Consider the following 12,578-nt stretch of genomic DNA (forward strand, 5'->3'; position numbering starts at 1 on the left):
AGTGGTGTCTCGAAGATAGCTGGGAGTGCTGGTAGCGTAGGGCCTGAGGAGGGAGTCTACATAGCCAGACAATCCTGCTGTCAGGGTGCCAATGCCTGAGATGATGGGGCGCCCAGGATTTCCAGGTTTATGGATCTTGGGTAGCAGATAGAATACCCAGGTCGGGGTTCCAGGGGTGTGTCTGTGCGGATTTGTTCTTGTGCTTTTTCAGGGAGTTTCTTGAGCAAATGCTGTAGTTTCTTTTGGTAACTCTCAGTGGGATCAGAGGGTAATGGCTTGTAGAAAGTGGTGTTGGAGAGCTGCCGAGCAGCCTCTTGTTCATATTCCGACCTATTCATGATGACAACAGCACCTCCTTTGTCAGCCTTTTTGATTATGCTGTCAGAGTTGTTTCTGAGGCTGTGGATGGCATTGTGTTCTGCACGGCTGAGGTTATGGGGCAAGTGATGCTGCTTTTCCACAATTTCAGCCTGTGCACGTCGGCGGAAGCATTCTATGTTGAAGTCCAGTCTGTTGTTTCGACCTTCAGGAGGGGTCCACCTAGAATCCTCCTTTTTTTAGCGCTGGTAGGAAGGTCTGTATGGATTAGTATGTTGTTCAGAGGTGTGTTGGAAATGTGCACGGGCTGAAATTGTGGAAAAGCTCCCTGGCTCTCATCAGCACAGCAGTCTCTCCCACCCCTCGGCAGCAGCAGCCTGCTCTGCCTGCCTGCCTGCGGTTCTGTGATTCCCTCAGAGTTCTCCCACAGCCGCCTCAGCTGCAAGGAACAGCATCCTAAGCAGCTCTCTGAGCTCTCCGTGCTGAGGAATGTCAAAGCAGCACAACAGTAGTCCCCCTCACTCCCGGCTGCCTGCCCCTGTGTTCTTCCTGCAGGGGCATTCCACATTAACCCTTTGTTGCTGGAGCATAGTAGCATGCTCATCTGTCAGATACTTCTGGGAGCTTTGAAAGGGGAGGGGCACATACCTGCAGGGCAGCAGAGATCAAAACACTGAGCAGAGCAGTCATGGCGGGCATTGCAGGATGCTGATGGAAATCAGTTATGTCGACAAAACAAACAGCAATGTCTATGCTGACGCTTTGACGCTTTAACTTTGCCACAAAAGCTTTATGCCTCTCGTTGAGGTGGTTTTATTTTGTAGGCAAAACAGAAGAGTTTTGCTGCCAAAAGTAGCTTTGCAGTGTGTACACCTCCCCTGTTTTGTTCGGCAAAAGGCAGCTTTTGCCGGAAAAACTTTGTAGTGTAGACAAGGCCTTAGGCAGATGTCATCAGGCCCTGCTGACTTGAAAACTTTTAACTTGTCTAAGTAATTTTGAACTTGTTCTTTCCCTATTTTAGCCTCAGACCCTACTTTCAATGGCATTCACTATGTTAGATGTCCAATCACTACTCATCTTTTTCGTGAAAACTGAAACAAAAAAGGCATTTGGCATTTCCACATTTTCTGTCTCTCCCCCCCCCCCCCCCCCCAATTGAGTGATGGACCTCGTTGAGTAATGTCTGTGACTGCTGTAAAATGGGATAAACCATGGAAAGTTGTTTCTGATTCTGTCTTTGGTTGATTTTAATTATTTTTTTATTATTATTTTTAAATCCAGAGATAAATGTGGCAAGTTACCATTGTCACCCAAACAAAAGGCAATGTTTTCCAAGTGGGTGCGGCCAGATGACCTAACAAATAACCCTACAATGATCTATACTGTGTCAAGTTTCAGCATAAAGCAGGTAAGTTGTTTCTAAAATGAAATTTACACCAGCTATTCTGATAATTGCAGAATGAGTTCGGGGTCTTTTAAAGTAATGGGGTGCTCATTAAAACCTAGCAAGTAGGAGAACTTTGCTTTGCCCTCTTCTAAGACCTACATTTGTTTTCACTGTGGATCATTTGACTTTGTTACGGCTGTCAATTAATTATAGTTAATGCATGCGCTTAACGGAAAACAAATTAACTAGATAACATTAGTCATTAATTGCACTGTTAAACAATAATAGAATACCAATTTAAAATTATAAGTATTTTTGGATGTTTTTTCTACATTCTCAAAAATGTTGATTTCAATTGCAACACAATACAAAGTGTACAGTACTCACTTTGTTATTTTGATTACAAATATTTGCACTGTAAAAAAGATAAAAGAAATAGTATTTTTCAATTCACCTCATACAAGTCCACTCAGTCCTATTTCTTGTTCAACCAATCGCTAAGACAAATAAGTTTGTTTACATTTGCAGGAGATAATGCTGCCCACTTCCTATTTACAATGTCACCTGAAAGTGAGAACAGATGTTCACATGGCACTATTGTAGCCGGCGTTGCAAGGCATTCATATGCCCCTTCATGCTTCGATTTGTAGGCTCTAAAGTTTTACATTGTATTGTTTTTTGAGAGCTGTTATAGGGAAAAAAATCTACATTTGTTATTGTACTTTCACGGTAGAGATGGCACTATAGTACTCATATGAGGTGAACTGAACAATGCGACTGAAACGATGATTGATCAAGACTGTTTTTGTATCTCATGATTAATTGTAATTTTTTAAAATTGTTTGACAGCCTTACTTTATTTACTTATGAGTGTAAGAATAAACAGAGGGAAAATATAGGTAGGAATGGACTACCTAATTGTACACCTCAGATCTCCATATCCAAAGGAATCTAGTTTAAACTACATTGGGCAGCCATGTATTCCAGTGAGCAGCCCATTATAGACACACATGGTATCTGCCTTCTTCAGACCTCTAAGAATCAAGAGTCATTGATCTGTTAACTGTGGGACGCACGAGGTAAAACTGGACAAGGGACAGAGCACTCTAGCTTCTGACATGTTAACAGTGAAAATAAAAATCTGTGTATGGCACCATCCACGAGGGGGGGCACATACAATGGGTTTTTTGAGCAGCAGTAAGATGAATTTCAGAGCTTGCACTGTCTAGCCTGACCTAAACTGTTCTATCCTGCAACCAGCCACAAGATGGCAGGGCTCACCATTCAGCTAGCTTTAATCTCTTTCCATCTCCACTTGCTTCCATGGGTTTAAGACTAGTAGGAGTAAGGTTTGCCCTTTTGTTTCCTAACAGTAGCATATTACACACTTGCTTATTAAAACATATGTAATATTAAACCGTGTGTTTAATTTGATGTGTTTGGTTTTTTTAACCCTTGCTAGGAAAATTAGTGGCAATTTAAGTTATTTTTCTTGTCTACCAAAGATATAACTTTACACTGAGGTTGGTGGAGTTTCGTAATTCACAATTTTTGCTCTACCAATCCGAATAGCTGTGTCATTGCTCCATTTGCAATCTGAAGTCAGACAAAACTAATTGGTCCTGACAAATGATTAACCAAATTCTGTGCAGGTAAATTTAAATTTAGGCCACTTAAACGAAAACAGAAGTCAGACCACCGAGAGTGGTGGAGGGTTTCGGTGGCAAAACTATATAAAATCTGTCCCAATATTAAGCCACATAGGGCCTGATCCAGAGTCCTCTGAAATCAGTGAGAGATTTTCCCATTGTTCACACTGTGGACATTTAGGAATCATCTGTCTCTGGTCCTCATTTGGTTAATTCCTTACTTCTGTCTCAGTTTATCAGGTTTTAGTTTTGAGGAAACTTAGGTTTCCCAACCCTTTGGGAGTACCTTTGTTATACCAATAAAATAAAAACCAGCAGGATCTTATTAAAGAGAAAAAGGCAAAATGCCACATCTATTGTGAATACAGAAAGAATCATAGTAAGCAGTTATAGCTATAACATTCCATTCAATGTCATATTTATTCACACATTCATTCCTACAAACACACACACACAGGTTCTGCAAGGTTGTTATCATAGTTACCAGCCTTAGAGTTGCTCATGCCAAGCCACTGGCCAGGTGGCCTGGACATGAGGAGGGAGCAGGGCCTTGTCAGATGCTCATCTGATGCTCCTGGAAGTTGGTTTGCAGAATCAGACCCCAAAGTTCTCACTTTCTAGAGTCCATTTTTATAGGAATTTCTTCCTATGCCAGTCTATGGGAATTGCTTCATCATGCTGTTGCTGAATCAATCAGCAGATGGCACATTCCTGACGGCTCCGTGCTGCTAGATGTTATCTTGTTCTTTGGTTCTCCCATTCTTGAGGCTGTTGGATGGATTCCAGTCTGCCCTCCGGGGGTCCTCTGGTTATTTCCACTTGACGCCTTCTTCAGCCAATGGACACTGGATTCTTAGGCTGGCACCTCCTGATCATTCATTTATTATCCACACCAAGCATCCATCCACATACATCCTCTATCTCTATTTTAATCACAAGTGTTAATACAACAAAAGGGCGGGGAGTCTCTGTGTGCTGTTTCTTTTGTTACAGAGTATTGCTTTGAGTCTCTCTCTGTGCAAATTGCTTTGAGAACAGACTCTGTGTTAGAATGTACTAACGCAATTAGCAGCTTGCAAGTTTCACACACAGAGGGAGAGAAACAGTACCAAAAACCAAGAGGCCTCTTAATTAGTAATACCCTGGAATTTAAACTATGGGGAATCGAACTCATTTGTGATTTTAATACAGAACTTCTTTAATATGATCCAACACCTTTGCCTTTCTTGGTTCAGAAATCCTTTTATTTGTTGGAAGCACTTCTAATTGAACTTTAACTGTTTAACCTTCAGTAGTGTCTTTTTTGCTCCTAGACAATAGTATCGGATTGTTCTTTTGTGGCATCACTAGCTATCAGCGCAGCATACGAGAGACGGTACAACAAAAAGTTGATTACAAGGTAAATGGCTGTTCCTGTCTAAAATCTTGTCAGTTATGCAACATGTTTAAAGCCTGTCTCTTTTTAACATTGGCTGTAACAGATAGAAGGCTATATTATGGATGTGATGATTTAACATAAGTTTATGTTAAGCTTGCTTATAAACATACATAAACCTGAGATATTACATTTTGTAGAAAGTCAAAATGTAGACATTTGGTTCAAAATGTTCAAGCTTACCTGACTAAGTTAGGGACATTTTTGTTCGGGTGCCCAAATAGGAATTTAGGAGCCTATTTTCAAAGGTGCAGAGCACCTGCTGTTCCTGTTGATGTCACTGGAATTTTTGCTGCTCAGCACTTCTGAAAATGAAACCACCTTTTGGTACATGCTGAATATGGTTTTTGGATCTTAACTTTAGACACCCACACTTGAAAAATTTGGCCATTTGGGAGGATTTTTTATTTCACTTTTATCTTCCTTAATCATACTTCGTTCGCTTGTTTTCACTCTTTACTATGCCAACTGCTGTACAATACGTGCCACATTTTTACCTCTTGCTTCAGCATTGATGTTAAGTAGAATTGAGATGTTATCAACTAAAGTCTTGATCCCATGATGAACTCCACATGCGTTTAGCAGTCTGTCACATGGAGCCCATTGTGGGATCAGGACCCAAGAGGTTTTGTTTTAATCAAAATTAGTTTTTTAGCAGTTTTTTTCCCAAACCACTGCCATTTGTCTTTTTATTGCCTTATCCTTTGGGCAATGGTTTCTTAAAACCTTAACTTCTTCACTCATGGTCTTTGATTTGCAATGCATACAAATATTGTATGTATTCAGAAAGATGTACAACATTGCTTGAATGGTAAAATATACAGTTGCATGCATTTATTTTATTCGATTATCAATGAATGACTGACTGACTGAGTGACTGCAGAAAGAATGAGGTATACAGATCTTGTTCGAAATATAAATTAAAACAAGAAAATTTAGTTAAATTTCTCATGCTGTGATTTACACAGAAATTCTAGTAATTTGAGATGGTGGCATGCATTTTTAAATTCCAAAAATAGATCAAATTGATGTAATGCTTTTTTAAACATCATACAGTATGTATACATACAACACATTGTTCAGAGATACTTTATAATTTTTCTTTTTCTTTTTCTAATAGCATAATTTACCCTCAGAATAAAAAAGGAGAACCAGAGTACAATCCATGTGGAAAGTACATGGTAAAACTTCATATCAATGGTGTCCCTAGAAAGGTAATTAGCTTTAAAGAGTGTAGTATGATTATTGGATAAGCTAACTACCTTGAAAGTTCATTCCGTTTCATTGTGAAGGTGTGTTTTATTTCTCAGTAAGAATTCTAGATATACATTTGTTGGAAAGCATATGCAATTATAACACCTTGCTATATTTCATTCTGGTTACATAATAATGTGTAATGTAGTATAGGTGCTTGACCCTCTAAAGATGCTGTGACACTCTGGGGTTCAATGCAGAGCAGTAAGGGGTTTTGCCACCACCTGCCTTTTAACCCTGGGTGCTGCTGGTGTGTGCTTTGTAGCACAGTAGCCTTACCCTGAGTTTCACCAGCCTGGTTATTCCTTGGAGGGTGACATCAACACCCTTGCAAATCCAAGTTCTCCCCAAAAACATCTTTCTCTGTAGTGCTCAGCCCCTCTTACTGTGGCACCACAAGACATTATCACATTTGCTGCTCCTTTAAAGAGACAGTACTCAGCAGCTTATTCACTGGGGTTGACAAACTCTCCACTTCAATCAAAGCACTGAGTTGGTTTGTGGTACAAGTAAAACAAGTTTATTCCTATCTCCATTTGTTTTAAATTATGCCAAGTATAAGCAATAAGGATAGAAATAGTTTCAAACAAACAAGTAAAAATACACCTCAGACTGAAACTCAACAAACTAGAATCTTTGGTTCAAAGAAGTTTTGTCTCACCACTGTTTTTCCAGCATGCCTGGCCTGTCCTTTAGCCTGGATCCAGCATATGGAGGTCAGATTACTTGGTTTCTTTGCCTCCTTAGATGAAGGATAGATTATGGGTTCAGTAAACCTTTGAAATGTATTCTTAAGTGTATCCCCAGGTAAAGTTGCTTTCCCTTGCTGAGTGTAGACGCCATGCTTTCTGGCATAGACACCGTGCTGACTTCACCCTCTGCTTGTGATTTTTACAGTGCAAATGATCTTTCTGCAATCTCCAATACAAATGAATAGCCCACTGTCCTTGGCCACACCTGGCTTGAGGTGGCATCCCCTTTCCTTTGTCTGGAAAAAACTGCTTATCATCTTTCCCTAGCGTGCCTGGTTTAAACACATTTTAGTTACGCATTTCCAGCACCTCGGTATATGTGTTTGTAGGTTAACCATCCATCACGCAAGAATATTAAGGGTCAGTGAGTTATTAGTTTTCCAGTGATATATTACATGATACTTCTTAAATATCATGCCAACTATAGTGTGTGAGCTGTGTTGAGCAGGCTAAGCCAGCTGAGTTTTACATAGCAGGGAGCCTCTTGCCAGTTAGCATTGGGTGCTCCTAGGGTAACACATGCATGTAAGTATCCTTACTCACATGAATGGGTCCCATTGAAGTCACTGGGGCCACTCAGGAGAGTAAGGTTATGCACGTGCAAGTTTGTGGGGTTGGGCCATAAGTATGTGCTTCATTAATGGTCTATACCAATGGCAGATTAGTGTCATGATGAAGCTGAGATATTTTCTTTGTGAAGCAATTCCAGACCCTTTTTGGAGTAAAAACTCACACACCGTTCTGCCTAATTTAAAACAAGAGATTTTAATCATTTCAAAACCACCACCATGTGGCTGCTTCTTTCAAGAAAAGGCAAAACTACAAACAATCGGGAATGAAGGAACTGGAGATAGCAGAAGTGATGAAGTCTGAGGACCTCTTCCCTTTGGACAAATAACTATTCATATTTCTGATTGACTGGGTGAGGGGGTTTTGTTAGACTTTTCTATACATTTAATAATAATACCTAGCTCATGTATAGACCTTTTCATCAGTAGATCTCAAAGTGCTTTTCAAAGTTGGTCAATACTATTATCCCCATCTTACAGATAGAGAAACTGAGGCACAGAGTGAAGTGCCTTGTCCACGGTCACCCAGCCTGCTAGTGGCAGAGCTCAGACTAGGATCCAGGTCTCCCGAGTCCCAGTTCAGTGCTTTGTCCACTAGGCTACACTGCTGTTATGAATTAATTGTTGTTTTTTTAAGTCAGGGAATGATGTTTAGTTTCCTCAGTCTGAAAGCAGCTATATGAAATAGAATGAGCTTCTGAGGATTTTCGTCTGTTAAGAAAAGTTTTGTTTGAATTATCACCTTTATGATGATTTCTGTTCGCTTCTTTTGCTCAGGTGATAATAGATGACCAGTTACCTGTAGATCACAGTGGAGAACTCCTCTGCTCTTATTCCAACAATAGAAGTGAATTGTGGGTGTCCCTGATAGAAAAAGCTTACATGAAAGTTATGGGTGGATATGATTTTCCTGGATCCAATTCTGTGAGTACCAGATTATTCTTTGCAAGAGGCAAAAATGTCCATGTAGATCATCCCATAGCACATAGCTTTCCTTTGAATGAATAGTGAAGAGATCTAAATGAATTGTCTGAGGAAAGTAATTACTTTTCTTTTTGTATGCTGCTGTCTGGGTTTATTTTTATATATAGATTTTAAAAGTTATTTTGATGATTTTAGTAAATATAAATTAAGTTGTTTTTAGCATCTCCTCCCAGATCACATACATTAGAGACCATGGCCCCGATCTTGCAAATGCTTACACACGTACTTAACTGTACTCAGGAGGAATAGTCCCATCAAAAACGGGGAACTGGATTTCAGTGAGACTGCTTGTGGGTACAGTTACACAGGGATAAGTCTTTTCAAAAATAGGCCCCACACCTGCAAAGTACATGTGTTTATTTTGAGAAGTTTCATTAGGGCTCTTGTATGTTCCATAAAACCATAGTTTTATGCCTTACACTAATAACCCTTTTGGTCTCTAATGCCATTTGTATAATAAGTAAAGGAGACATTCTCCCTTATTAAGGTGAGAGATTGGCTAGGGGAGGAGCACATCAATCCTTTTATGGCTCTTATGCACATGGTGGGAATGGGCACATGTATAAGTTACTATTCTATCAAATAATACTAACATACATAGTTATGTAACTTGGTATTCATATAGTAGTTTCTTTAGCAACCGCAACATTTATATAATGCTCAAGTTTAATCTGAGAAGCAAAACACTTGCAATGAGAACTGGACCTATTTTGCTGAGCCAGCCAGACTGGTCTCTAATCACATGAAGAAATGCTTCCTAACATTTGAACTCTCACAGCATATTTCTCAGTTCATACCAAGGTTCACAGCTTGATGATGTCGTGAAAACCAGACTTCATTGCTTTTTATTTTGGTTGCTCATCTTCTTTTGATCTTTTGGGTTGGTTATCGGGGAATTTCTCGTTGAGTTTGGTCTTGTATAGAGAGTAACAATAGTGTAGATTTTTCTAAGTTTGTTCAAGTCACTACCATGACACACAATTTCAGAGAATAGGGAAGTTGTCAATGACCAGGAACAACTTGACTTCTAGCATTTGTTTCAATTAAACATAGAAACTCCGGCTCTTGACAATATGTCTCCTCCTTTGCATAATCAGAGAAGCATTTCCCAATGCCTGCACCGGATGTGTTGCTCTCCAAGGCCTATCTGTCAGTACTGTCCTCAGACAAGTTGGGAGGCATTTCTTTGCGCTTTCATAGTCCTGCTTATTTGGGAGGGAATAGGAAAAAAGACCTTTTTTGTTTTAAGTATTTTTTGGGGAGTGAAGCCCTGTATTATGCTTGGAAAGTGCACTACTGCTAGTTAAATTGAAATTGCTTTTATTGTGCAGGCCTTTTCACCATGTAAAGCTAGTTGTGTCTTGGAGACTGTGGGTTGGGTCACAGAAACCCCTTTGGGATTGCCACCTGATGTGCTGAGACTACCTCTGAGCCCATCTTACCTGGCAGCCTGGGACATCAGAACCCTGCCTTGTTGAGCCAGACACACCAGTCTGCTCCACCACAGACTCAGGGTCTGAACCACGCGCCCCAAAGCTGCAGACTTAACTGAAAACAGCTTAAGTGCTCCTGTCTCTAGCACCCAGACACCTAGCTCCCAGTGGGATCCAAACCCCAAATAAATCAGTTTTACTCTGTATAAAGCTTATACAGTGTAAACGCTCATAAATTGTCCGCTCTCTATAATACTGACAGATATTCACAGCTGTTTGCTCCCCCAGGAATTAATTGCTTACTCTGGGTTAATTAATAAACAAAAGTGATTTTATTAAGTATAACAAGTAGGATTTAAGTGCTTTCAAGTAATAACAAACAAAAAGTAAGTTACCAAGCAAAATAAAACAAAAACATGCAAGTCTAAGCCTAATATATTTAAGAAACTGAATACAGGTAAATCTCACCCTCAGAGATGTTCCGATAAGCTTGTTTGACAGACTAGACTCCTTTCCAATCTGGGCCTAATCCTTTCCCCTGGTACAGTCCTTGTTCCAGCTCATGTGGCAGGTAGGGGATTTCTCATGACTGCAGCACCCTTTGTTCTGTTCCACCCACTTTTATAGCTTTGGCACAAGGAGGGAATCTTTTGTCTCTCTGGGTCCCCACCCCTCCTTCTAAATGTAAAAGCACCAGGTTTAAGATGGATTCCAGTACCAGCTGACGTGGTCACATGTCCGGTGAGACCCCAAGCCTTCATTCTTCCCGGCCTGACTCACAGGAAGGCTTGCAAGTAAACAGAGCCATCTATAGTCAATTGTCCTGGTTAATGGGAGCCATCAAGATTCAAAACCACCATTAATGGCCCACACTTTGCATAATTACAATAGGACCTTAGAGTTATATTTTATATTTGTAGTTTCAGATACAAGAATGATACCTTTATACAAATAGGATGACCCAGTAGATTATAAGCTTTGTAATGATCCCTTACAAGAGACCTTTTGCATGAGTATATTCCAGTTACATTATATTCACAATCATTAGCATATTTTCATAAAAGCATATAGAGTGCAATGTCACAGAGACAAGCTAGAGTAAAAGCTAAACTATTGAGTCTTGCCACAAAGTGCACCTTCGACAGAGGCTTGTTTTGGGACCTCACTCTGAAAGTGCTGGGCATTTGAAACCATAAGCTTGAAACGCTAATAATTGTACTTTAAAAAGATACCAGTGAACAGTTCTGGATTATCAAGCCACTTGTTCGAGAGAATCATTTTTTATGCTTAAGCACAGCCTAGTCTAATGAAAAATTGCTCTCATAAGTGTTATGAGATTGGTGCAAAATAGCTCTGTGTGTACAATATACACTAATTTTATATAAGGCATTTTAAAATACACTTAAAGGTAGCTTAATGTGTCTTTTATGACCAAATATGCTTGCATTTCAGAACATTGATCTCCATGCACTGACTGGCTGGATACCAGAGAGGATTGCTATGCACTCAGACAATCAGGCTTTCAATAAGGACAGTTCTTTCAGAATGCTTTATCAGAGGTAGACGTTTATTCTTCCTTGGTGACAGAAGATGCTTTCAGTGAAACAGATGTGTTAATGATATGAAAGTGACTAAAAATGTGATGGTCTTTGTCACTGGCTCAACACAAGCATTGTAGTCCTACCACATATGATCCTCGTAGCCCCTCTCTGTGCTCTCCTTTGAAATCCGCTAGAGGAATAGAGTTATTAATGGCTTTGACATCAGAGGCTAATGGAGAAACAAGGGGGCTCTGTTAATAGATGGAGAACGGGATCCCCATCTCTAGCAGAACTATAACTTTAAAAAAAGAATAGTCCCTCTTCCCTGCCAATGGTGCGGTGGGAGGGAGGAGGCAGATCTGGAGAAATGGGGAGTGGAAGTTAGAATCCTCCCATGGGCTAGATTCAGGAGGAAGCAGGAGCCAGAGAAAGGAGGATGGATTTCCCAGCTATGCAGCATGAAGCTGACTTCAAAGTGGAAACAGGTGTGGTGAGGTTGCTCTAACGGTGCCACCAGAGTCCTTACTAACTGTGCCCAAGCAATAGATCTCCTGTGGAGGAGCACAGAGGTGCTTTTTACCTGTCAGGACCATGATACTAACCCGGGACTTAGTATATCAATCCTACTGTTGTGATAAGTGTGGCCTAGTTATGTTTTCCAGCTGCAGGCGTTGTTCCTTTTTCCCTCTCCCCAAATTAAGAAAATTTAGCCAACCACTTTCTCCTCATTGTCAAGAAAGGCAGAGCATCAACATGATGGGAAAGGATCTCAGCTTGGCCAAAGCATTAAAACAAGCAAACACTACACCTGACACAAAACCTCACATTTTCTTCAGTAGATTTGTGACCTTCTGGTATGTTGACAGTCACTCTTACGATCTGTTTCTCTGTATTTAGGCATGGGGGGCTAAATTCTCAGACACTACATACCTACACTAACATTAAATCAGCATTTGTGCACCACAAACTGATGTAGGAATATGGAAGCATGTACTTTTCACCCTCTGGTTCTTAGAAAATTTGCCCCCAAGATCATAAGTGCAGAGACATATGAATTTCAGTTTGATGTATATAGCAATTGACTAGCATCAAAGGATCATACAATGTGTTAGGTAGAAGATTTATTTCACTGAGTGAGTATCTTTAATAAGTGACATTGTCAGTGTAAGACTGAATCTGACACGTTGTTTTTATGACAACAGTAATTTTCCTACTAGAGCCTGATCTTAAATATTGAAAAGTAACGATTATACCTT

General features: G+C 40.1%; 1 protein-coding gene across 3 annotated transcripts in view; it reads left to right on the forward strand.

Annotated features, from left to right (window-relative positions):
* Positions 1–12,578, forward strand: part of CAPN7 (calpain 7) — a 42,976-nt gene that overhangs the window by 15,851 nt on the left and 14,547 nt on the right. For all 3 annotated transcript variants that reach the window (XM_074945581.1, XM_074945583.1, XM_074945582.1), the window contains 5 exons: positions 1,600–1,726; positions 4,668–4,753; positions 5,910–6,003; positions 8,142–8,288; positions 11,234–11,340. In XM_074945581.1, the coding sequence (XP_074801682.1) occupies positions 1,600–1,726; positions 4,668–4,753; positions 5,910–6,003; positions 8,142–8,288; positions 11,234–11,340 (561 nt within the window). The remainder of the gene's footprint in view (positions 1–1,599; positions 1,727–4,667; positions 4,754–5,909; positions 6,004–8,141; positions 8,289–11,233; positions 11,341–12,578) is intronic.

This window comes from Natator depressus, chromosome 2, assembly GCF_965152275.1.
Source record: "Natator depressus isolate rNatDep1 chromosome 2, rNatDep2.hap1, whole genome shotgun sequence".
NCBI lineage: Eukaryota > Metazoa > Chordata > Testudines > Cheloniidae > Natator > Natator depressus.